We start from the raw sequence: 26,537 nt of genomic DNA, 5'->3' as shown, positions 1-26,537 counted from the left end.
ATGAATATCCCATAGGCCTCTACATTATGGACAAGGTATGTGAATGAAAACTATTTTCATTCACATTCACCACGAAAACCAAGGTATGAATTCTGTCTTGTGCATGTTTTGTTAATCATCTGTAAAATCACACATTTTTTGGATTCACAGACTTCACCCTCCCTACACCTCTGATGAATATAACAGGAAACCTGTTCGATCACCATGCACTGCAAAATCCTTCCGGCCAGAGGATATGTCCATTGGACTTGGGGCTCTGCTGAGAGTTTACCTTATTTCGATTTTTTTACTTCTGCTTTGCCACTAAAATCATAATAAACACGGAGAACTAAAATATGGTGTTATTTTTATGCGTATTATTAATATTCATAATAATAATATGCGGGGGGTAGTTCAAAAACGAACCCCAAAAGGTTTAAAATGTTCTTCAAGGATCCATTAAAAGGGGTTCTTTGAAGAACTTATAGGGGTTCCCCAACAGTTTGAATCGTTAGAACCCCTAGAGGATACTCCAGGAACCTTTTCATTTTAGAGTGTGGGCATAGCTAGTTAGCTCTGGTTCGCACTAGCTCTGGTCTGCACTATAAATTATAACTACGCAAATGTCCATAAATGAGCATGAAATACCCACCAACAATAAATGTAACTCTTGAACCGTTCAAGCTAGAGACGCCAAACCAACTTTCACATGTTCAGGCATTTCCTATCATATCAACCAATCTTCACCTACCTACTTTTTCAACTATAACCAGTCACCACCATTACTACTGCAGACACTACCACCACTATAACTTATCTCAAAACCATACATACTTTAAAACACGCTATTAAGCGCACCATATTTTCTTCAGGAAATGTTCTTTTCAGTGATTACGGTGAGCCTAAAGAGTTCATTTACCAGATAGAACTACAGCTAGCTATCACTAGGTATACATACAACCCTATTCTACGTAGTTCTTCACTACCACAAATATACTTTTAAAGAGTTAAAGCAAGTCCCATCAATTGTACTTCATGTACAATTATCCTCTAGTTTACCATTCAGCATCACTCTGTCAAGGGTAATATAGTTTCTTTCCAACAAAGATATCTACATGTATCCCTGGATATAACCAGAATTCATGTAAACATTACAGTTTTGAAATCAAAGCCTGTCCAAAAAGTGGTCTCTTGGCACAACTTACTCCAGGTATGGAAGTTGAGCTGCGGGACAGGGTAAGTTAAGCAGCCTATACATTTCTGTACTGAATTAAATATTACCACTACCTTTTAAAAATCATGTCAATCTTTATTTCCCAAACACAATCGCTTTTTTCTTTTAATCATTACCTAAAACACTTTGTATTTTTTGTTTGCACTTTTAACATAGGCCAGGCCATGTTGTTACCTCAAATCGCAGTGATAATTCCTTGTATTATGCCTGGGAAGAATACACTTAAATTTGCTCAACTTGCCATTGGCTCAACCATTGGGTCAACTTACCCCAAGGCAAACATTTTGACTATATTAGCCCACACAGCTACAAGGATGCACATTTGTGCTAGGTTTAGTACCTCATATAGAAGCTTATAGAGACCCCAACTGATGTATAGAACAACCTTAAAAGGATGTACTTTAGTTTAGTCAAGAATCATGAAACCATTAAACAAATGAATTTGACTTGGTGAAAATCATTTTTTTGGACCTAACTTGCTTACCACTTTTTCCATGTGGTTTCTTCCTTCACAGACTCCATGAAATAACCTCTTCCTAAATATTTGGTCAAATTATACATTTTGTGAATGATTTCTTACAAACAAGGGTGGCTCAACTTACCCATTCTCCTCTATACTCTCCCTTTACACAATGACAGAGAAGTATTCATATAGGCAGGTATACAGGAGGGAGAGGAATGCAGAGCAGAGAGATCGTGATAAAAGAGGAGAAATGTCTGAGCGTCTGTGCGTGTAGACATTCTTGCCTGTTTTGCATTTGAGAGAATTCCATGCTGTCTGTCCTGGGGAGTCTGTAGGTCATTCTGTGCCTCTGTCTCCCTAACACACCTCTTCATGTCCTCCTGAGTGTGTGTGTGTGTGAGTAGAAGTCGTACTTCAACTATTTGCACATTATTACAACAATGTACATAACCAATAATATAACATTTGAAATGTCTCCATTCTTTTGGAACTTTTGTGAGTGTAATGTTTACTGTTCATTTCTGATTGTTTATTTCACTTTTATTTATTATCCATTCCACTTGCTTTGGCAGTGTAAACATATGTTTCCCATGCCAATAAAGCCCTGAATTGAGAGCGAGGAGGGGTGAAGTGAGAGTGGAATCAGACAGGGGTCTGTACAAGCTGTGGAACACACACACACACACACGTTTAGAACTGTCCCACCTAGGCTTTAGCCTCCATGGCCTTTGCTTCTCTCAGTCGCTCCTCCACCGCCTCTCTCTGTATCTCAGCCCATATCCTTCCTGCATGTTTCCTCCTCCACCACCACCACTCTCACCCCCCTCTCCATCTCCTCCCGCAGCCCCACAAAGCACTCCTCAAACTGGGCCTGCTGCTCTACCCGCTCCCCCCGTCTCTGCTTGGCCTCCAGCCTCTCCCTGTCCCGCAGAAAGGGAGGGAGGGAGGGAGGGAGGGAGGGAGGGAGGGAGGGAGGGAGGGAGGGAGGGAGGGAGGGAGGGAGGGAGAGAAAGAAAGCAACGGAGGTCCAAAGGGAGGTAAGGAGAGACGGAGAGAGGGAAGCAAAGATGAAAGGAAGAAGGAACAGGAGGGATGGAGAGAGGGAAAGAGAGAATGATGGGTGGTTAGAATTGGCACTGTGCTCAGTGGTTTGTGGTAGTAAGCCTCAGGGCTGGTGAGGAAGAGTAAAATCTTAGGGCTAGCTGCTGTACCTTTCCCTAGAGTGCAATTATAGAAGCCATTATTCCAGCTAGGGCCTCTAAACTCCCAGCCGTAATACATCCTATCTGCCAGGAGACTCAACTGCCACTTCAATACGGCGTGTTCATCATAACTATATATCTACCGCCAGAGGGAATAGCAAGAGAGGAGGTACGGAGAGAGAGAGAGAGAGGGAGGAGGTGGGGAAAGAGGAAGCAAAGGGTGCTAAAGTACATATTCCTTATGGAGGAGAACATATTGGAAATGTAAAATCTGCAGCGGTAGGATCCTGGTCTCAGTGTGTATAATGTATAGTTTAATGTATGGGTTATAGTGATATGCCACTGTACGTTTATCAGTGCGTTAATCAAGGTCGGTATTTCACATGGAAGTCCAACACATCTGGATTGAATGAGGTGAGATCATAGTTGTGTGTGCAGCTGGATATAGAACAAACACATGCCAATTACCTTCACCTCTCGTGTAAGCAAGAGGAAATGTGTCTGTCAATCAATTCTAAAGCCTTTGGAAAAGGGAAGAGAGAGGAAATAACTTATAGGCCTGAATAATGAGTTGACGGGCTATTAAATGTGTTAACTTGATTTGATCATTGAAATATAAAATGTTCCATCCATGATTTGTCTTCTTGGTGTGTGTGATCTACCACCACCTGTTGGATTTAAGGCTTTTGCTTTATCCTCCTCCGCCTTCTGCAGAAATACCTCCATCTGGGAGGGGGGGCTCCCTCTGTGTGGACCCCACCTTAGTCTGCTCCAAATGGGGGGAGAGAGAGGCCAGCCCTGCGTCGTGGCTGGGGCTTGTGGAGGTAGAGGTGGAAGGAGAGAGAAACGGCCAACACAGAACAAGGTCAGCTAACTCTGGTCCTGGAGTGGTTATTAGTGCAGGGTTTTGTTCCAGCCCGACATTAGCACACTAAGCCTGTGCACATTGCAGCCCCACAGGACCCTTTATCTCACCCCTGCCACTGAACCACACTTGGATATTTTCATTCTGAGGAAAACAACTTAAGTGTGACATCGATGACACAAGCCCTCGGTGGCAGAAGCTCCATTCCCTCCATTTCCCTCCTCCCATGCCCTGAAAACATGTTCCTTCCTTTAAGAGTGGAGCAGCTAGAGAGCAGAGAAACATGAAACACCACACACCAGCTTACACAGACATTTACAATTCTGCCTCCAGAGATGTCATCCTCTTTCTCCATGCTGAATTACCCCTGGTCAAACTGATGTCAGTGTGTTTGTTCTCTGAGTGCTTTCTCCTTCGGATTAATGCTCTAACAGCGGACGGTCATTTGAATAATTGTATACAAATGTCTTTCAAAACGTCAAAATGCCATTATTTTACATTGCTACTTGCTTGGTATTCCCCACTTGGAGGAAAAGCATTTCTGACTGACTATGGAGCGTGGAGGCAGGCAGAGAGGGGGGCGAGAAACGATTAATCAGAAATGGAACCAAATACAATTGCACAGAGTAAGTAAATAACTAACACTCAAGAAAATACAATAACATTAAAAGGTGTCTTGGAACGAAGGTAGAATTACGACATAGCTAAACGTCTCATGTTGTTTGCAGTTTTTATGGAGGCTGTTTAGAAGTGAATAAAGAAGAAATAAAGAAAGCAGGAGGAAGAAAACGTGTCACCTTGGACTGAAGTACCTTATTCTACATTCCATTGTTAGTGGAAGTTGCTTACATTAAGCATGGTTTGAGTGTTGCATTGTTGAGTCTAACCCAGGATGTGTGTGGAAGAGCCTGTGTAGAGGCTGGACTGGTTCAGCATCCTCTGTAGAAGCCCCATGTCAGAAATGCTCTCAACCCCTAACAGAGGACAGACACCCCTAGACTGGTAACAGAAGACTACACCCATCTTACTAACGAGCCTAGGCTGGATAGATGAGGATTCCACCCTCCCTATTCTGTTTGACTCCTAAAAATACCCTCAGACTCCTAAAAGATGACTCTCGGCTAGTTAGATAAAGCAACCCCTCGCTGTTAGTCTGTGTGAAGATCACACCACCGATTCGGCACGAACGCTCCCTCATCCGCTCCCGCTCCGTCTTGTACCCCACTTCACCCTCCCTAGGCCCTTCACTTATTCTAAGACGGTCGCTTAGCAACTTTCACAACACAACAGTGTCGCTCTCCAACTTGGCACTTAGCGCTACTTATACCCGTGGTTTTACAACGTGTGTCTGTGTGCATTTGTTTGAGGGTATGCTCGAAAGGTAGATGACAGATCCGTCTCAGAAAACAAATATATATATATATATTCCCCTCGGCTTCTTAGAATAGCTTATTCTACAATAACTAAATATAGAGACAAAATAGAACAGAATTTTTACAACACATTCATTCAGCTTCAGCATAACACCGACACAAGAAAAGGCAAATAATTAGACGTTTGTGTGAAACCGACAACCCACCTGGAGCAGTTTGCCCTCTAGTGGTTTCCCTGAATTTGCAGACAAGACTACACCGCAACCAGCAACGGAGAACTTGCAAAAAAGCATTTAGTAGGTTACTTCTACAAACAATATCACTTGTGCTACAACACAACCGTTCTTCCTATACAAATCTTGTTAATCATTTCCCCCCTCCACAAGAAGTCGTTCGTGCAGTCTTAGTCCCACATCGGCTGTGCGCAGTAGATCACTTGCTAGGTGTCATGTTGACTCGCTGGGAAAGGAATAGAAAAGGACAGACCGACGTTTGTGTTGGTCTGTTATCTCGTTCACTATACAAAAAAAGACGTTTGCCGTATCCGTCTGTTTGTGGTTACTGCAATTATGCTAACTGCTTACCGATTTTAATACATTCAGAAACTACAATATTCATCATGGCTTTACAAAAATATACATTTACTGATGTATAGCGACGCCATGGCACCAGCTTGGCACTTACAACAATAAAAAAAGACTAACACGAGGTAAACTGAACACTCCCCTAGAGCAACATATGATTGGATGGTAGATTGGTGTACATTCAACACAACGCAACGTACACTGTGCTCATCCAACACACAGGGCCTGGTCTGGCTGTGGTGGTCATCTGAACCTGAGAGGTTTTACAATTACATTTAGTTTGGAATTGGTAAGCTCCCTGCTAGCATAGTAGCATGTTAGCGTTCACAATAGTTTGTACCTTGGCTTCGAGACTGGGGAAACTGTAATTCGTTGGATCCAAGGGACAACTCAATATATTGATTGCCATACTTTTAAACAGAAAACGTACTACTACTACATTTTCTCATATTGGCAGTTTGATATTTGTTCAGTCCAGAGGGGGGGGGGGGGGTTGAGCTGGGCTAATCCACAATCAATCAATCACTACCACTGGCGGTGGTTCCTCCTGCGCCCCCTCGCTGGCTGGGCTAAGTGGTCCGGCCCACCACACAGTCAGAGCGTTGTCCTGTCTGACCTCTGGGGTAGGTGATAACATCACGACATCTCCCTCAGAGCCCGAGGAGTCTCCATCACTACTGTCCCCCGGGGAGAGGAACTGGCGCTGCCCGCTGGACGACACCAGCAACGGCATAAAGGGGTGGACACTAGGGGGAGAATGGAGGGACGAGAGACGGACATTGAGAGAAAATAAGAGCGATATTGAAGTGACAAATACATTGCTGCCCCCAAACAGCAAGTGAGAGATCACTTCTAAAAATCGATATATATATATTTAGTATATTAAATAGATTCAGCAGTCAAACAATGTTAATAAAATGTTGGTAAAGCCTACCTGATGCCATTGGTGCAGTCCCTATGGGCCTGGAAGTGAAGCTGAGGCTGCAGTAGCTCCTGGTTACCATCGGGGGGAGCTGTGAGGGTGTCCCACACTGACACCACCCCCTCTGTATCACCACTCAACAAGTACCGGCCAGACCTACACGCACACGGTCAGCATTAACAACTACACACACAGAGACAGACCGAGAGATGGTATAATATGAAGAGCAGTTATGAAGAGTATAATTATGTTATGAAGAGTAATTAAGGGTGCAAGGGTATTAGGTACTAAGTCAAGGGTTTCTCAAATGGTGGAACGGGACAGGGGGCATTGGCGGGCTGCAGTTAGCTGTGAGAGTAGCAGGAAGACAAGATACAGGGTATGGACTTACGGGTCCAGGTCGAAGTAGATCCGCTGGTTGGTGGCCACATTCCTTTTCAGAGAGAACAGAATCTTTCCCGGGTCCCTCAGGTCCCAGCACAGAATCTCTGGGTCCTACACACACACACACACACACACACACACACAGTCTGGTACAGCTAACCTTGTGGGGACACAAAATTCAGTCCCATTCAAAATCCTATTTTCCCTAACCCCATAGAAATAGCATTTGACCTTATGGGGACCAACAAATGTCCCCAGTTGGTGAAGTGTGTGTGTGTTTAACTATTCTTGTGGGGACCAGAAGTCCCCACAAGAATAGTAAACAAAAACACACACACCTCAAGACTTACAAGTTAAATAACACTGATAGTGAATGTGGGTATGAGTGTAAATACAGTATGTGTTTTAGAGAACCACCACATTCTCCACTGTGACACTGTGCTCCTCCTACCCAAATCTCTGAGTGGTCTGTTTTAAAAGGACAACTGTTTTAAGCCCCATGTCGCCCTTTGAGGTTGTGTTTGCGTTCGGTCACCTTGCGACCCCCAGTGTACAGGTAGTGTCCGTCGGGTGAGAAGGTGAGGTGTGTGATGCCCCCGTGGTGCCTGGGCGGCAGCAGGGCCAGCTGAGAGCCGTCCTGGCAGGAGTAGAGGCCTGCGGTGCGGGAGTACGAGCCACAGGCGTACACAGACTGGCACGGGCTGAACGCCATGCAGGAGATGATGCCACTCTGACCCTGACCCTGCTTCTTCACTGGAGAGGGAACACACACACTCAGATCAACATATTAAGGACCGTTTTGGTTTGCGCTGCTGCTATAACTAATGGGTTATAAATCTAGGAAAATATGTTTTTATTTTACCAGGTAAGTTGACTGAGAACACATTCTCATTTATAGCAACGACCTGGGGAATAGTTACAGGGGAGAGAAGGGGGTGGGGGGGGGATAAATGAGCCAGTTGAAAGCTGAGGATGATTAGGTGACCGTGATGGTATAAGGGCCAGATTAGGAATTTAGCCAGGACACCAGGGTTAACACCCCTACTCTTACAATAAGTGCCATGGGATCTTTAGTGACCACAGAGAGTCAGGACACCCATTTTTTTATTTAACTAGGCAAATCAGTTAAGAACAAATTCTTATTTACAATGACGGCCTAGGAAGAGTGGGGTAAATGCCTTGTTCAAGAGTAGAACGACAGATGTTTTACCTTGTCAGCTCGGGGATTCGATCTAGCAACCTTTCGGTTACTGGCCCAACGCTCTAACTACTAGGCTACCTGCCGCCCCATTTATAGCTGATATTACAAATTATAACGGATATTACTCCATCTACACTGTAGAGAATGATTGAACAAATAACATTTGGGCACCCAAATGAAAATACTGCGCAATGACCACCACTACCAATCCGTAACTGGTACTGTACTTCACCAATATGTTTCCCAAACTCCCCCCTGGGTGCACGTTCTGGTTTTTGCCCTAGCACTACACAGCTGATTCAAATAATCAAAGCTTGATAATGACTTGGTTATTTTAAAATCAGATGTATAGTGCAAAAACCAAAACGTGCACCCGGCCCAGGACCGAGTTTAGGAAACCCTTATATACTCTACTAACCTACAGTGGGCCTTTCCTCACAATCTCGTCCAGGCCTGTCTGTGTAGAACACCCTGACTGTCTTGTCGAAGCCGCAGTAGAGCTGTGACCCGTCTGGGGAGAAGCAGAGGGAGTGGGCTGCGGTCAGCTCGTCCAGATGGTTGTAGGGTCTGAAGCTGGCACGCAGGTCCCCGTAGAACGCATCCCAGATATGGACCGGGTTATCACGACTGCTGCTGGCTATACTGGAGGAGAGAGATGGAGGAAAGGATGGATGGAGAGATGAAGAAAAAAAAGGGGTGGAGAGAGGGAGAAGAGGTTGAGGGAAATTATGGAGGAAGAAAAGAAACAAGTGTGGGTCACAACAGGACAAAGGAAGTCATTTTTTCATCTCACTTGTAAAACAGACACTGCTTTGTGCCAGATCCATCAGAGAGGACATTTCAGTACTTCACTCCCCAGTCACTATTTCACTTTGAATTTCATTCAGCCCCTCTTATCTATTCAGTAACAGTTTGTTGCTTTATAATGGACAAAAAAAACGAGCCATCAGACAGACATACTGTATGGCTTTTCAACTAACGTAACAGCAGGGGGAACCTAACAGCCCAACAAACGCTTAAATATCGCTGTCTGAACTGAGGCTCAATTAGCCAAGAGGAAATTAGCCTGGGCGGCTCAGTGCTCTAATGGCACTGTGTCTTTGTTCTGTCTGTTGGGAAGCTCCTCATTATAATGGTACACCACAGCTAGCCTGGACGCCGGCCCAGAAAGCAATTCAAAGGAGGAACACCAGTGACCATTCTACACTCTACAGGAGGGTACAGCGCATGGCTTTTGGCAGAGAGAGGGAGAGAAAGAGGGAGGGAGGAGGGAAAGAGGGATGGAGAGGAGGGAAAGCTGGAGAGAAAGAGAGACACAAAAAGAGAGGGAGAAAGATGGGGTGGGGAAAAGGGAGGGATAATTTAAACAGTAGCACTCCCAATATGACAAAAACAGCCAAGAATCCCACTGCCCCTCACAGACCCTCACCACATGCTTGTAAATGATGTCATGTTTTTACTATATCTACCAATCAGATCTTAGTACATTCCCCAGACACCCAAACAGGAGTAGGCCTCGTCCACCTGTGAGCATGACGCAATGATGTCTTCTAAACATACATTTCCATGGTTCATTTGACTCCCCGAACAAATGTTTAGGAAACGTTAGGGCCACGTCATCCCACCTGACTGACTCCACTCCGTAACCCTGAACAACACCAGACAAAATATCATGCTGTCTGAACACACACACACACAGATGGAGTTCACATGGTGTGTCAGCTCCGACTAGCATCCTCGTCTCTGTTACCCTGGCTCCTCTCAGGGTCCTGCTCTCAAGGGGTTCATCCCTCAGATAATCATCTCCTTGGGTCATTCGTGCTCTCATCGTCCACTCCCCTCTCTTCAACTCCCTTTCCTTTTTTCTCATTCCCTCCATTTCTTCCTACTTTTTCCTCATTCCCCCTCCTTCTAGTCTAGAGGATATGTTGCTTTCCTCACTTCATGGGGTGAGGAAACCCACGCTGGGCACTGATCAGAGAGGAACCATCGGAGGCAGTGGGGGGGGGGGGGGGTTAAGCGGTGCGCGCTGTTGGTAAGGAGCCCTCGTTAGCGGCCTCCTTACCAATCCGTGACAATGGCATTCTCCACGGTAACGACTGGGCAACATTGATCTCAGCTTGCCACAGCACAGACGGAGTCATAATAATTACAGTGCTTTATAAAGCCCCTTTAAAAACAGTTCTGTTAAAGCAGCAATATGTAACTTTTTGGGGATCCCAAACAATAGCCAATAAGTATTCAAACACTATTCAACCATGCCTCATAAAGGGGGGCACCTACAGTATTGGTAGATGGGTGAAAATAAAAGCATACATCGAATATCCCTTTGAGCATGGTGAAGTTATTTATTACACTTTGGATGGTGTATCAATACACCCAGTCACTACAAAGATACAGGCATCTTTCCTAACTCGGTTGCTGGAGAGGAAGGAAACTTTTCTGGGATTTCCCCATGAGGCCAATGGTGACTTTAAGAGTTACAGTGATAGGAAAAAAAAAAAAAAAAGTAAGGATGGATCAACAACGTTGTAGTTTTTCCAAAAAACTAACCTAAATGACAGAGTGAAAAGAAGGAAGCCTGTACAGAATGCATCCTGTTTGCAATGACACACTAAATTAAAATGGCAAAAAAAATGTGGTAAAGATATGTACTTTATGTCATGAATACAAAGCATTATGTTTGGGGCAAATCCAACAACACTGAGTACCCCTCTTCATATATTGAAGGATGGTGGTGGCTAGGGCTGTTGTAGAGACTATTACCACCACACTGGCAGTGATGAGTCACTCGGGCTCCTGAGTGGCGCAGCGGTCTAAGGCATAGCATCTCAGTGCTAGATTGCGTCGAGGCACAGATCTGGGGAAGGGTACCAAGAAAATGTATGCAGCTTTAAAGGTCCCCAAGAACACAGTGGCCTCCATCATTCTTAAATGGAAGAAGTTCCCTGTGGCTCAGTTGGTAGAGCATGGTGTTCGCAACGCCAGCATAGTGTGTGCAACGCCAGGGTTGTGGATTCGATTCCCACGGGGGGCCAGTACAAAAAAAAAATGCATGAAATGAAATGTATGCATTCACTACTATAAGTCGCTCTGGATAAGAGCGTCTGCTAAATGACTAAAATGTCAAATGTAAGTGTAAGTTTGGAACCACCAAGACTCATCCTAGAGCTGGCCGCCTGGCCAAACTGAGCAATCGGGGGAGAAGGGCCTTGATCAGGGAGGTAACCAAGAACCCAATGGTCACTCTGACAGAGCTCCAGAGTTCCTCTGTGGAGATGGGAGAACCTTCCAGAAGGACAACCATCTCTGCAGCACTCCACCAATCAGGCCTTTATGGTAGAGTGGCCAGACGGAAGCCACTCCTCCATAAAAGGCACATGACAGCCCACTTGGCGTTTGCCAAAAGGCACCTAAAGGACTCTCAGACAATGAGCAACAAGATTCTCTGGTCTTATGAAACCAAGATTGAACTCGCTTGAAGCGTCACGTCTGGAGGAAACCTGGCACCATCCCTACAGTGAAGCATGGTGGTAGCAGCATCATGCTGTGGGGATGTTTTTCAGAGGCAGGGACTGGGAGACTAGTCAGGATCGAGGGAAAGATGAACGGAACAAAGTACAGAGAGATACTTGACGAAAACCTACTCCACAGCTCTCAAGACCTCAGACTTGGGCGAAGGTTCTCCATCCAACAGGACAACGACCCTAAGCCCACAGCCAAGACAACGCAGGAATGGCTTCGGGACAAGTCTCTGAATGTCCTTGAGTGGCCCAGCCAGAGCCCGGACTTGAACATCTCTGGAGAGACCTGAAAATAGCTGTGCCGTGATGCTCCCCATCCAACCTGACAGAGCTTGAGAGGATCTGCAGAGAAGAATGGGAGAAACTCCCCAAATACAGATGTGCCAAGCTTGTAGCGTCACACCCAAGAAGACTCGAGGCTGTAATCGCTGCCAAAGGTGCTTCAACAAAGTACTGAGTTATCTATGCATAGTCACTTCAATAACTCTACCTACATGTACATATTACTTCAATTACCTCAACACCGGTGCCCCCGCACATTGACTCTGTACCGGTACCCACTGTATATAGCCTCGCTATTGTTATTTACTGCTGCTCTTTAATTATTTGTTTTTCTTACTTTTTGGGGGGGTATTTTCTTAAAACTGCATTGTTGGTTAAGGGCTTGTAAATAAGCATTTCACTGTTGTATTCGGGCACGTGACAAATACAATTTGTGTAAAGGGTCAGAATTTATTTTACTTAACTAGACATTTTCAAAAGAGCCCATAATGATTTTCCAACGGGGCTATGCAGTTACTCACGATGCCACTTGGGTACACTGCAGCATTCCCTGAGAGGCTCATGCTGCCAAGGGAACGCCTGCTTGAAAGACGTTTTGGACACTACAGTGAAAATGGTTTACTTTGTATTCTTATGTTTAATAAATGTATTGTATAGTGTGTGTGGCAGGCTTACAATGATGGACGGAAAAAAAACACATTTGAGAGTGCGCTGACCCTGGCGCTAGAGGTGCCACCGTGTGTGTCCATCTCCTCCCCTCTCTTCTTCATTCCTTTCTCCAGTATGCAGAGATGGGGGCTGTCAAATGTTTAATGAAATCTTTTTTATTGGGAAAACATGTTACTATTGATGTTCCCGAACAGATTTCACTTGGTTTCCCAAATGAGGCACTGGGTAGCAGCAGGAAGAGGGTTGGAAAGCCCATGGCATACGGCGTTTGAGCGGGGCGAAATACGGGGCGAAATAACCGGAGTAGTCATAAATGTAATTAACTTATTTTGCCCCTGTTCCTGCCCATTTGATAATGAGCCTTTCTAATTCGCAACTAATTATTATTTTTCATTACATATTTACAAGATTAAATTGACAGTCTGATGGGTGAAAATATGATCACTTGATGATAACAGCGTGTGCAGCCTGAGGCAAAGAACAGAGCGCAAGCTTTTTTTGTAACTTCCTCAAATCATCAATAGCCTGTAGTCACACAATGTAGCCAATGTATCTTTTGATTTGTAAGACATTCCAAGGTTTGTATGATTCACAACTAAAGTTGCCAAATAACTGTAAATCTAGTGTATATGACCCGTTTCAAATTATCACTTTTACGCTGAACATAACCACTTCATTTGCGTACTCTCGCTCTGGAATGGGAAAAATATCCTTTCTATTTTACTCAGCTAAGTACAATTATATTCTTCTTACTATAAAATGATATAATGTAAAATAAATGGCAGGCGACTTATAAGCATATCTTGTCTGCTAAATGAAAAGCCCTACGGTTTGGCGCATAGCCAGATAAGAGAATATGAGTTGGCCTACTGTGTTCTTCTCAAATACTTTTTCTTCATATCATAATGTTTCTTTAGACAAGGCTAAAATAAATAATGGATTTATTTTGATGGCGTATATTAAATTGATTTATTATAATTTCTTAAAAAATGTAGATATTCCAAAAGCGGCATCAGCGGCTTGCATGTGTGGAGGCCTGGAGATAAACGCGTTGATGTTAATTAATGGTCAATTACCGTGAGACCTGCAGTCTTTTGCATGACAATAACCGGTTGACAAAATGTCATGACCACCACAGCCCGAGTGGTAGCCGCATCATGTTATGGGCATGCTTTTCATCGGCAAGGACTAGGGAGTTTTTTAGGATAAAAATAAACAGAATAGAGCTAAGCACAGGCAAAATCCTAGAGGAAAACCTGTTTCAGTCTGCTTTCCAACAGACATTGGGAGACAAATTCACCGTTCAGCAGGACAATAACCTAAAACACAAGGACAAATGCACACTGGAGTTGCTTACCAAGACGAGTGGCCTAGTTACAGTTTTGGCTTGAAAATCTATGGCAAGACTTGAAAACAGCTGTCTAGCAATGATCAACAACCAACTTGACAGAGCTTGAAGACTTTTTTATAGAATAATGTGCAATTATTGTACTATCCAGTTGTGCAAACCTCTTAAAGACTTACCCAGAAAGACTCACAGCTGTAATCGCTGCTAAAGTTGATTCTAACATGTATTGACTCAGGGGTGTGAATACTTGTGCATTTAATTTTCAAAACATTTCTAAAAACATGTTGGGGTATTGTTTGTAGATGGGTGAGAAATCTACTTCATCCATTTTGAATTCAGGCTGTAACAACAAAATGAGGAATAAGTCAATGGTACGAATACTTTCTGAAGGCACTGTAGCTTAAAGGGAAATAAAAAGACATACTCTCCAGCACCACCCCAACATCAACATGTGTGAAAATGGCGCGTTTCTATGTTTTGTAGTAAAAAGATCAAGTGTTTCCAATGACATCATTAACCTCTCTAGGGTAGGGAGCAGTATTTTCACGGCCGGATGAAAAACGTACCCAAATTAAACGGCCTACTACTCGGGCCCAGGAACTAGAATATGCGTATTATTAGTAGATTTGGATAGAAAACACTCTGACGTTTCTAAAACTGTTTGAATGATGTCTGTGAGTATAACAGAACTCATATGGCAGGCAAAAACCTGAGAAAAATCTAAGCAGGAAGTGAGAATTCTGGTGCTTGTAGTCCTTTCAAGTCATTGCCAATCGAACACACGGTGAGTTAAGGTTCATTTTGCACTTCCTAAGGCTTCCACTAGATGTCAACAGTCTTTAGAAAGTTGTTTGAGGCGTCTATGGTGAACAGAGAGCGGACAAAGGAAGTTGTTGACTCAGGAAAGCACATGAGTTCATTGGCGCGCATTCACGTGAGGGGTAGCTGTGTTCCAAAACGTTTTTCAAGACATTGGAATCGTCCGGTTGGAATATTATTGAAGTTCTAAGTTAAAAAGGGCCCTAAAGATTGATGCTATACAACCTTTGACATGTTTGAACGAACGTAAATATAACTTTTTTTGACTTTTCGTCGTGACATTTTGGCCGCGCTTCCTACACTTGGAGTAGCTTACTGAACGTGCAAACAACGAGGTATTTGGACATAAATTATGGACTTTATCGAACAAAACAACATTTATTGTGGACCTGGGATTCCTGGAAGTGCCTTCTGATGAAGATCAAAGGTAAGTGAATATTTCTAATGCTATTTATGATTTTAGATGACTCCAAAATGGCGGGTATCTGTATTGCTTGATGTCTTTTTCTGAGCGCAGTACTCAGATTATTGCAAAGTGTGCTTTCCCCGTGAAGCTTTTTTGAAATCTGTCACAGCGGTTGCATAAAGGAGATGTTCATCTATAACTCTTTGAATAACAGTTTAATATTTTATCAACGTTTATGATGAGTATTTTTGTAAATCGTTGTGCTGATTCACCGGCAGTATTGGAGGCAAAATATTTTCTGAACATCACGCGCCAATGTAAAAGGCTGTTTTTGGATATAAATATCAACTTGATCGAACAAAAAATGCATGTATTGTGTAACATGATGTCCTAGGAGTGTCATCTGATGAAGATCGTCAAAGGTTAGTGCATAATTTTAGCTGGTTTTCTGGTTTTTGTGACGCCTGTCCTTGCTAGGAAAATGGCTGTGTGGTTTTTCTTGTGTTGGAACTGTCCTAACATAATCTAACTTTATGCTTTCGCCGTAAAGCCTTTTTGAAATCGGACAATGTGGTTACATTAAGGAGACGTGTATCTTTAAAATGGTGTAAAATAGTCGCATGTTTGAGAACTTTGAATTATGACATTTTGTGGTTTTGAATTTGGCGCTCTGATTTTTCACTGGCTGTTGAATAGCGTCCCACCTCCCGAAGAGAGGTTAAAACTGGAATCATTAAAGCTGGAATCCATAGCAGTGAAACTGTCACGTCCGTTATCGATATTAGAACAACAAAGACGTTATTTCAAACAAAGAACAATGTTTTTACCCCCCCCCTTAGACATCATCGCAGGCGTGATAGAACAGCTGAATATGTACCGATTTTTTGGGGGACCGATTTGTTTTGGGACTGCGATGCGTGACGTTCCCCAGCTCTGCTTCGTCAGCAAAAAACAAAACAGAAGTGGGACAGACAGTGGAACTGCTACCCCTACTGCGGATTCCATCTTTAAAGTACTTTGTGACAACTGTTGACATAAACAAATGACTTTAGAAATAACTTTCGGTTGATTGAACTCACAAGCAGGAGTCAGGGTCCAGGGAGCTCATCTTGGGGTACCAGCAGTAGTCATAGATGGTGTCCCCCTCTGCCATCTTCAGCACTGGACTCTGCAGGGAAGGGGAGACATGAGATAAATACTGTGTTGATCTCCAAGGGGAACCTAGCCGTTTTAGTCAGTTACCCTGTGGTGTATTCATTAAGCAATAAGTTTTGCTACAGAAAACAATTTGCAACGAAAACAAGCGTTTCTATTGGACAAATTCAGGTTGATCCCGCCCCGTTTTGTTGGCTTTCTAGTGAATTAAATCTCTGGAGCTTCACCATCTCAGTGAGCAGGTCCCAGTTGTAGCTGTAGATCTCAGGGGGGAGGTTGTAGACACGCAGCACATTGTCTGCACTGTTGGTCAGGATGCACAAGCCATCTGGGGCCCTGGAGAATTAACAGTTACTTTTTCAGATAGCCTGTAAAGCAAAATGGATCCTAAAGCCACGTAATCAACCAAGGAACAGTATTTTAAGAGGGACTTACCATTTGCAGCCCTTGAGGTAGTTCTCAGGGAGGCTGGAGTACTCAGCCCAGGAACCAGTCAGCATCTGGGGGTTCTGGCTGAAATCGAGACCCAGGCTGCAGATAGGAGCGAGGGGATCAGAGTAGGCCGCAGTACAGGAGAAATACATAGATGAGGACAAGCAAATCAGTGGATGGATAATTTAAAGGTTTGGACACCCAATTTCCACAGCTGAAATGGCTCTTCAAACCCCAAATCTCTGTGTGCTTAATATTTTAGCTTCTAAAGTATTTACCTAGAATAATGCTAAAATTCTTCACATACTTTTGTCCTTCGCTAGTGCTTTCAGCTGAGCTTTCCTGTTCCCCCTCTTCCACCTTCTCCTCTCCTGTGCCATGATCCTCACAAGGAGCTCCATTCTCATGCCATTCTACTTCTTTGGCTCCAATGTCGTCTTCTCCTCCTTCCATCACACTTGGCTGGTTGGCGTCTGTAAGAGATATGGTTAAACATTATGAGTTAAATACTATTATTCCATTAAGTCAAGAGGCGAGAGGCTATGTTCCCCATGTTCTGTCCCTTAAACTTTTTTTTTTTTACAAGGAATGTGAATCACACATATGATAAGCATTGACTTAGACTATTTAGAAGCTTTTCCTGAAATACAACAACTGGTAACAACTTTACCTCCATTATGGGTCAGTACAGCCAAGTCTTCCTGCCCCAATCCTGCCTGTTCTATGGGTCCTCCATGTGTATCAGGGGGGTCCAGGCTGAGACTCAGCCCCAACCCCTCTCCACTGAGCCTGGGCTGCTTAGCCGCTGGAGGGGCCTCTTCTTTATTCTCCCCCAGTTCCAAGAACTCACCCTGGGATAGAGGTGGAGCTGATTGAGGAGGCTCGCTTTCCGCCTCTGCCTCCCGCCCAACTTCTGCCACATCCCCACTTTCACCCCCCTCTACTGGACCAGACATCTCTCTCGATCACTCTTTCGTCCTATCCTTCGGTGCTTCCTCTCAAATCTTCTTTCCCCCGGCGTCACAGTGCTGAGTTGTATATCCTGGCTCCCTGCCTGTCAGACGTTAGTGTGGTAGGTGCTACTAGGGTGCTTCTTCCTGCACTGTGGATGTCTGGGGGAGGTTGTGGTCATCACCTCACCCACTACACGGGACACTGGAGGGGTAGAGGGGTCGGCAGGGAGAAATTGAATGCGAACACGCTACATCATTGATACACGTCAAATAAAACCCATCTAGCTAGCTAACAAACATATCACCAATCATTCAGCATACACCACTATATCGACACAATTACGCCATCAGTGTTGTTAGAATGATCCTAAATTCGAGGGTTGGTTAAATTACGGCTAGTTTAGCAATTAGCTAACTAGCTACTAGAAAACATTAGCTACAGATGGACAACTAGCGATGGTAATTAATGTTAGTTAGCTACCTCTTTGGTCGGCCTTACGGTTTTTCTATTAGGTTTCACAGCCTCTACGGCAAAGGCGAACCTCTTCTTTACCGAAATGGAGTATTCGAATGCCAACAACGTAGCAGCACACTGGACTGGGATAGCAGCAGTCACGAAGTCATGCTGCGAATTTGTAAACACAAGACACCGCCATGTTACGGTCACCGGAACTATCGCGAGACTTCCCGCTGAACACAGCCCTTCCTCGGAACTACGGGGTGACTTTTCTTTTTTTACGGTTTCGCATTCCTTGTGTGGACAAAAGAAAGACACACTGACTGAACCAAAGATCCTTTACATACGGAATAGGCTACCCAACCTTATCCACTGAAAAATGTCTAAACTACAGTTGTTGCGTTTATTTTTAAATGAGCGTTTAACGGAGTCTGCTGCTGAGGAGATTTTCGAAGCAGTTGAGAAAGCGGTAGCGGAGTACCAGGAGGAGAATGATCGGCTACGGAGACTGCTGCGGTTCACACCAGAGATAAAACTATGTAGAATAGGTTCGTATGTTTTTTGTTTGTTTGTTTTGTAAACAATAATTTGTATTACTGTAGCGATCCTGGTTTATAAGCACGGATATCGACTCTGCCATTGGAGCATGCTTTTGTGGCACAGTCGATAACCGCGGGGTTAAAGGCAAGATAGATCATGAAAATCCTTCAAAATGATGCTTAGATCGGACGCGCTATGCATTTCGTGTTAGGCTATCAAACAACATCTACAACGACCATGTTTTCCACTTCGTTTCAACCTGTTGTTAAAGCTCTTTCTTCAATTTGAATAATCACAGTGAGGTGAGTTTTAAAATCACGATACTGTTTTGAGGACAAGTGTTTGATGTGATTCTCTATTGCATTTGCATTGATACAGCATGCAGGGGGCACCTTTTGGTTTTAGAAGTGGTGGGGACATAACTTGGCGGGGGGGGGGGGGGGGGGGGGGTCTGAGGGTCATCCCACTTTTTGGGGTATCTAAAGCTAATTTCCTGAATTTCTACACAATCTAATATGACCCATGGCCTTTCTAGCTGTCTCTATGTAGAACAACAAAAAGTAGTAAGCAAAAATGCAGACAGTCATCAAGCTATGTAAGAGACCGTTATTAAATATGTTTAAGTGATTGATAAAACTGAACTAGATCAATGATAATTAAATAATCAGTATTGTGTGCACCTTTAACCAATAGCCTAACAAATTAACAAGTCTTATAAAGTACAAAGACTTAATTTTTGATTGTATTTATTATGACATCCTCTATATCAAAGTTCAGCCAGACCGCCCAGCCAGCCAAAGCCCCTACAGTCTAGTCAATAACTCCACTCTCCCCAACACAACTTCCTTTTTTGGTCTCAAGGGAAAGGTTTGGAAATCAAAAGTTTAATAAAAACACACATTCACCTCCTACACATTAGCACACGGAAATAGTACATCCTTCATATAATTTACATCATAGGCCTAATAGTACTGTAGAGCTCTTTTTACAACCCAATACAGGATCTTAGTTAAACATTCATTATTGGTTTCAGGTGTGTTAGGCCAAGTGACAATCAACAGTACGGCAGACACCCAGGGCCAGAACTGAGCAGCCCAGCAGCTAGGGATTGCCTAAATAGGTATCTCCCCTGATGTGGGCATGTTTTCAATACAGACTCCTTTTGTCATACAGTATTCCATATAAGGCATCCAAACCTTATGAAAGTTGCATAGTATACCCTTAATCTGGTAATGCATAACTTGGCATTTCTGCCATCCATTGTGACATTGTGGGACGATAACCAACATTCCATTTCTTAGCCGCTATAAATGCTAGGTTAAACAGTTTCTTCTGATAACAGTCTGCAGTGTCAACGTTTTCAAGCAGACAGAAACAGGGATAATCTGTAGACATACTAAGACATAGTGGCAGAATTAAGCCATCCAACACAAGACCATAACATATACAAATATGTCCCCTTTTTGTGTTTTACACCTCCAGCAGAAGAATGACATTTCTGAGTGCATGATATTCAGTTTCACTGGCATATAGTATGTTCTATGGATGGTCTTAAACGGCAGTAATTTATGTTTGAGATTATATGAACAACAAATAATTGAAATGACCATTATTCATCTGGGAATAATGGTCATTTCAATTATTGAACCATTGATTCTATTCTTAAACAATACAATGTATATAAATGTACACCAAGGTAATTCTTTGTCATTCCTCATCGGAGGCATGTTGCCTACCCATCAACACAAGATGGGACATTGTATCCATTCACTGATTGTTATAATGCAGAATTCACCTGAGCTCTGTAGACTGGTCTTCCCTGGCTGTCTGACCCTGCTGGGACACCTGTCACCATCTGATCCTGTTAAGACATGATGAGCATAGTGTTGTGTACTGACTGTGCACCATGACAGTGAAGCCTGTAGAGCTGTTTATAATGTGTCGGTGTGAAAAGTAGGAAATTAGCTAGGGAAACTGACAGATCAATAACATTACGTTGCTATACTGACTAATAAAAACTCACATTACGTTGAAGAAACGGTCTTCAATCGGTCTTCAATCATTTGACCGCTTAAATCGTTTGATTCAGGTCTAGTGATTTGAGGCAAAAATAATAGCTAAAGTTAGTAAGCTAGCTAGCTAACGTGAGCAAACTTCTGGCTAGCTCTAGCTAATGGTACATCATAAAATGTACTTCTATTGAAACAGGACAAAACAAAGGCTACAAAACATTTCAATACTCACAACAGCTTTTAGATACTGCTACCTGACAGATAGCTAGAGCCGAACTGGCTGCTAGTAACGTTAGTTCATTCACTTCATTCGAGAGGGGATGAAACACTGGCTAACGTAACATGTCAGTTACACTACTAGCTCAGCACAGGGAATAAATACGATTTTTTTCCCGTCAAGCAGCAGTTACCTTGACAGCTAGATCAGTCAACTAAAGAGTAGCCAGTTTCTGCTCTGTTTGCTTTTACAACTCAGAAAAAAAGCGCAACAGACAGCAGCTGCCCCTGATCATCTCTCCCGCGCCGGTCCTATACGCCAGCCTTTCAGAAGCTTTGCCTTCACACAACCTGTCCGCATGCTATGTGGTGTCCCATGCGGTCCTAAATCCAGCTGACTAAAACTGGGAAACAGCCTACCCAACCGCTCTGAGGCATCCACATGGTCCTAAAGCACACCGGTGCTGTGTTTTTTTTTAAATCAGAGTGCGATTATAAAACTGGGGGGGACAAAAATGCAATTTTAGAATGTGGGGGGGTCATATTCCCAGTGAAAGTTGCACCCCTGCATTGATGTCAGAGCAGTTAGCGGGACAATAGAGCCCTGAGTAATAGGCTATTAGTGACCTGATGGTTGTTAGCAAATTGGGTACTACCAACACATGTCCAGAGTTGCTGCAACCTGGTCTCAGAGCATTTTATATTATTCTGTATGTAAATCCGAGACACTCCATTAAGTATATGTTACAAATTACAATTCGTATGCCATGTTCCGAATTTGCAAAATGTACAAAATGTTATGATTTTGAAATAAAAGGTGGCTAATAATATTAGCTAGCTGGCTAACGCTAGGGTCAGGAGTGAGGTTAAAGGGTTATGGTTAGCTAAAAGGGTTAGGTAACATGCAAAGTACCTAAAAAGTAGTAAGTAGTTGAAAAGTTGCTTATTAGGTAAAATGCTAAAGTTCTCCGTGATGAGATTTGAACTTGCAACCATTTGCTTCCTAGAAGTTTGCGTAACCATCTGTCTTACCAAACTAATTTTAGTTTCTGGATTTATATTTACTATGTTATGTCTAGTCTATGAGACCAGGCTGCTAGAGTGTATTAAAGGAGATTGTCACTCAATGGTCATGTGGGTATTTTACTAGGATCATGACTGCTGGTGTCGTGGTAATAAGGTCACTGCAACAGCCCTACTAGGTATCTCTGAGGGGTATCATACGAAGCAAGCTAGATCTACTCAGGGTTTTCTAAAGCTAACCAGCTTCAGTTAGATTCACATTCCAGCTCGGGCTTCATCCGCAGGACCCAGGCCCGGGGGTCCATTCGGAAAGTATTCAGACCCCTTTCCCTTTTCCACATAATCCACAAATGGATTAAATAAATGTTTTCCCTCAATCTACACACACTACCTAAAAAAAAATATATATATATACCTTATTTACGTAAATATTCAGGCCCTTTGCTTTGAGACTGGAAATTGAGCTCAGGTGCATCGTGTTTCCATTGCTCACCCTTGAGTTGTTCCTACAACTGTGGTCATTTAAATTGATTGGAAATTATTTGGAAAGGCACACACCTGTCTCTATAAGGTCCCACAGTTGACAGTGCATGTCAGAGCAAAAACCAAGGAATTGTCCATAGAGCTCCGAGACAGGATTGTGTCAAGGCACAGATCTGGAGAAGGGTACCAAAAAATGTCTGCAGCATTGAAGGTCCCCAAGAACACAGTGGCCTCCTTCATTCTTAAATGGAAGAAGTTTGGAACCACCAAGACTCTTCCTAGAGCTGGCCGCCCGGCCAAACTGAGCAATCGGGGGAGAAGGGCCTTGGTCAGGGAGGTGACCAAGAACCCGATGGTCACTCTGACAGAGCTCCAGAGGTCCTCTTTGGAGATGGGAGAACCTTCCAGAAGGACAACCATCTCTGTAGCACTCCACCAATCAGGCCTTTATGGTAGAGTGGCCAGACGGAAGCCACTCCTCAGTAAAAGGCACATGACAGCCCACTTAGAGTTTGCCAAAAGGCACCTAAAGACTCTCAGACCATGAGAAACAAGATTCACTGGTCTGATTTATTTATTTATAGGGGACAATGCACATTAATCAACATCAGTATTACAACATCCATGTAAATGTGCCGGGTTTAGTCAAAAGCTAATTTCCACTGTGAATGTATAGCCTACAAAATGAATTGAACTTATAAACAATTGATATATGTGATTAAATAATTGTCTGTATCACAACAAGCATTTTGAAATGGCATTGTGCACTCAGGCATATCTAAAGACTATACATGTAACCTCTGCTCCTCCTCTCTTTCCCTCCAGACTCCCTGCAGCTCTCTCTCGCAGTCTCTGAAGAGGAGGTTCCCCCTGAGCAGCAGGAGTGGAGCTCCAGTCTGGGGCAGGAGGACCCAGAGCCCACACAGATCAAAGAGGAACAGGAGGAACTCCGGATCAGTCAGGAGGAAGAGCGGCTTCAAGGGTTGGAGGCTGATATCACAGAGTTCAAATTCCCTCCTACCTGTGTGAAAAATGAATGTGATCAGGAGGACCCACTTCAGTCCATGACTGAACAGACTATCGAGAACAGAGAGAGTGACTCCAAACCAGTGGATCTCAAACCTTTCGGGACTGTGACCCACCTAAAGGGTCTCGACATTCCCTTTGACCCTCCAGATAGTCAAAACAATGCCTCCAGCCACAGCTCAGCTACAAGCAGTGACCAAGTCGGACTTAACAGCAGCCCACCATTGGATCTAATTGTGCACAAACTGGCTCACACTGGAGAGAAACCGTTTAGCTGTGGCGACTGTGGGAAAAGCTTCAGTCAAAAGGAACACCTAGGGAACCATATACGCATTCACACAGGAGAGAAACCGTTTAGCTGTGGTGACTGCGGGAAAAGCTTCACTGTCAAGGGGAACCTAACTGTGCACAAACTGGCTCACACTGGAAAGAAACCATTTAGTTGTGGTGACTGCGGGAAAAGCTTCTATCAGAGCCAGGAACTAACTGCGCATATACGGACTCACACTGGGGAGAAATCGTTTAGCTGTGGTGACTGTGGGAAAAGGTTTTATCACAAGATTACTCTAAACCGACACATTCAGACTCACACAGGAGAGAAACCATTTATCTGTGGTGACTGTGGGAAAAGGTTTTATCACAAGATTACTCTAAACCGACACATACAGACTCACACAGGAGAGAAACCGTTTATATGTGGTGACTGTGGGAAAAGCTTCAGTCAGAAGGAACACCTAGGGAACCATACACTGACTCACACAGGAGAGAAACCGTTTAGCTGTGGAGACTGTGGGAAAAGCTTCAGGCAGAAGGGGACCTTAAATACGCATAAACTGACTCACACAGGAGTGAAATCATTTATCTGTGGAGACTGTGGGAAGAGCTTCATTCTGAAGGGGTCCCTAAAGATGCATACACAGACTCACACAGGTGTGAAACCATTTATATGTGGAGACTGCGGGAAAGGCTTCTATCTGAAGGGAGACCTAGGTAAGCATATACTGACTCACACAGGTGAGAAACCATTTAGCTGTGGAGACTGCGGGAAAAGCTTCAGGCAGAAGTCGGCCCTAAAGACGCACACACTGACTCACACCGGAGAGAAGCCATTTCACTGTGGAGACTGTGGGAAAAGATTCAGTCAGAATGGGGCCCTAAAGAAGCATTTATTGACTCACACAGGAGTGAAATCATTGTAGCTGTGGGGACTGTGGAAAAAGCTTCAGGCAGAAAAGACACCTAACTGAACATATTCAGACTCACCCAGGAGTGAAACAACATGACGGCTCAGTGTGTGATAGAACATTCGTTAAGGCTCATCTGCTGAAGCATGTTAATAATGTCCTCGAAGAAAGAAACCGGGAGTAAAAATATAGCTGCAAGCAGCCACGAAAGCTCCTGGCCACAATATTTCTAGAATTTTAATTAGAGCATTCTGTTAGTGAACCTTTTGAGCAAGATATTTTGCCACTTGTTTTTGATACCGCCGGGATAAGGGGCGGCAGCATAGCCTAGTGGTTAGAGCGTTGGACTAGTAACCGAAAGGTTGCAAGTTTGAATCCCCAAGGTCCAAATCTGTCGTTCTGCCCCTGAACAAGGCAGTTAACCCACTGTTCCTAGGCCGTCATTGAAAATAAGAATTTATTCTTAACTGACTTGCCCAGTTAAATAAAGGTAAATAAATAAGGAGTGACACTGCCGCAAAAATAAAGGCTTTTTAACCAATAACTTTTTTTCCCCCTCACTACAAATCTTGTTACTGAAACGTACTCGCAGTTGAGAAGATTTGTTAACAGTTTGACGTAAACAACTGAATTGCATTCTGTTTTTGGAGATACTGACTCGTGCTTTGTAGTAGACCTTCCTTGTAGTGTCCTTAAGCCCCTCAATTTTCTTGTATTTTTAGTTAACGAGGCAAGTCAGTTAAGGACAAATTCTTATTTACAATGACGGCTTACCCCGGCCAAACCCTCCTTTAACCTGGACGACTCTGGGCCAATTGTGCGCCGCCCTATGGGACTCAATCAGTACTAAGTTGTTGGATGGATCAAAGAGAAGTTGAGTAGTTTGGGTTAAGCTGGGTTTGGTGTGAACATGTAGTTTTGTTTTGACAAAATGGACACTTTCTCTGTCATCTTTTGAATAAAATTCTTAGCTTTTCACAAATTCAGAGACGGGGGTTCTTAATTAACTTCTGAGTTTCGACTGAATCGGACGTGGTTCATGAGAAGAAGATTTTTATGGTTCAAACTTCCAAAATGAATGAAAATCCAATATGGCAGAGGTCATAGCTCCTTGGGAGAGTCTCCATTGGAAAAAAAGTCTGTCCTCGACTCCTGTCCTCCTCTCCGTGAACCGGAAACCGATAAGTGGTCATTTGTTAGTAGACGGACGGAGAAGTGTCATCCAGAACCCATTAGATGAGAAAGCCAGGGGTCCCGCTCCAATTACCTTCTCCTCCAATGGGTTTTGAGAAGGAGACAAGGATGCAAGGAGTATGCCATTTGAGATCTTCCCATAAATACCCTTTCAGCAGCTAGCGCGGCGTTCTTCCAGAATATGCCACACCCCCTTTGAATCAGCCGTTTTCTCAAAGGATGAAAAACGTGCACCCATTTTAAAACGATACACTACTTATCCTTTCATCCATAAAATGTCTTGCACATCCAGCAAAATTTTGTTTTGATCATTGTACACATTTCATTTGGGATTCTACCCCTGTAGCGCGAAGGGTAGTCTCATTTTCATAAGCGCATTTCTGTGAATCCCAAACCAGCCCCTTGCCCCTACCTACTCGTACGGAGGGCCCTCTGTTGTCACGTGTTGCTGACGAAACTCCAAGAATGACTTCCATCGAGTGGCAAGGGGATCAATAAACCCATCCACTTCGGGACACACTAGTGACTTGAATGATGCGATTTATGTTCCATATTTTAATAATAAAATGCACATGAAATTCAAATGAACAATTTACTAGAAATACTC

The 26,537-nt window shown here is 43.6% G+C and overlaps 2 protein-coding genes across 2 annotated transcripts; one reads left to right on the top strand and one right to left on the bottom strand.

Annotated features, from left to right (window-relative positions):
• Nucleotides 1-5,385: 5,385 nt before the first annotated feature.
• Nucleotides 5,386-18,521, bottom strand: wrap53 (WD repeat containing, antisense to TP53). The gene is made up of 11 exons (XM_014206987.3): nt 18,277-18,521; nt 17,513-17,997; nt 17,150-17,315; nt 16,846-16,941; nt 16,638-16,746; nt 16,335-16,423; nt 8,626-8,849; nt 7,542-7,759; nt 7,014-7,117; nt 6,635-6,778; nt 5,386-6,446 (listed from the first exon to the last, which is right to left on the bottom strand). Exons 2-11 carry the CDS (start codon nt 17,796-17,798, stop codon nt 6,215-6,217), a joined length of 1,668 nt encoding a protein of 555 aa, XP_014062462.1. The 5' UTR covers nt 17,799-17,997; nt 18,277-18,521; the 3' UTR covers nt 5,386-6,214.
• Nucleotides 18,510-25,722, top strand: LOC106608821 (uncharacterized). The gene is made up of 2 exons (XM_014206988.3): nt 18,510-18,800; nt 23,352-25,722. Exons 1-2 carry the CDS (start codon nt 18,632-18,634, stop codon nt 24,749-24,751), a joined length of 1,569 nt encoding a protein of 522 aa, XP_014062463.1. The 5' UTR covers nt 18,510-18,631; the 3' UTR covers nt 24,752-25,722.
• The last annotated feature ends 815 nt before the right edge of the window (nt 25,723-26,537 follow it).

Source organism: Salmo salar, chromosome 07 (assembly GCF_965601325.2).
Source record: "Salmo salar chromosome 07, fSalSal1, whole genome shotgun sequence".
Taxonomy (NCBI): domain Eukaryota; kingdom Metazoa; phylum Chordata; class Actinopteri; order Salmoniformes; family Salmonidae; genus Salmo; species Salmo salar.
Note: the sequence above shows the minus strand (reverse complement) of the source record. Positions and strands in the feature narration are given on the sequence as shown.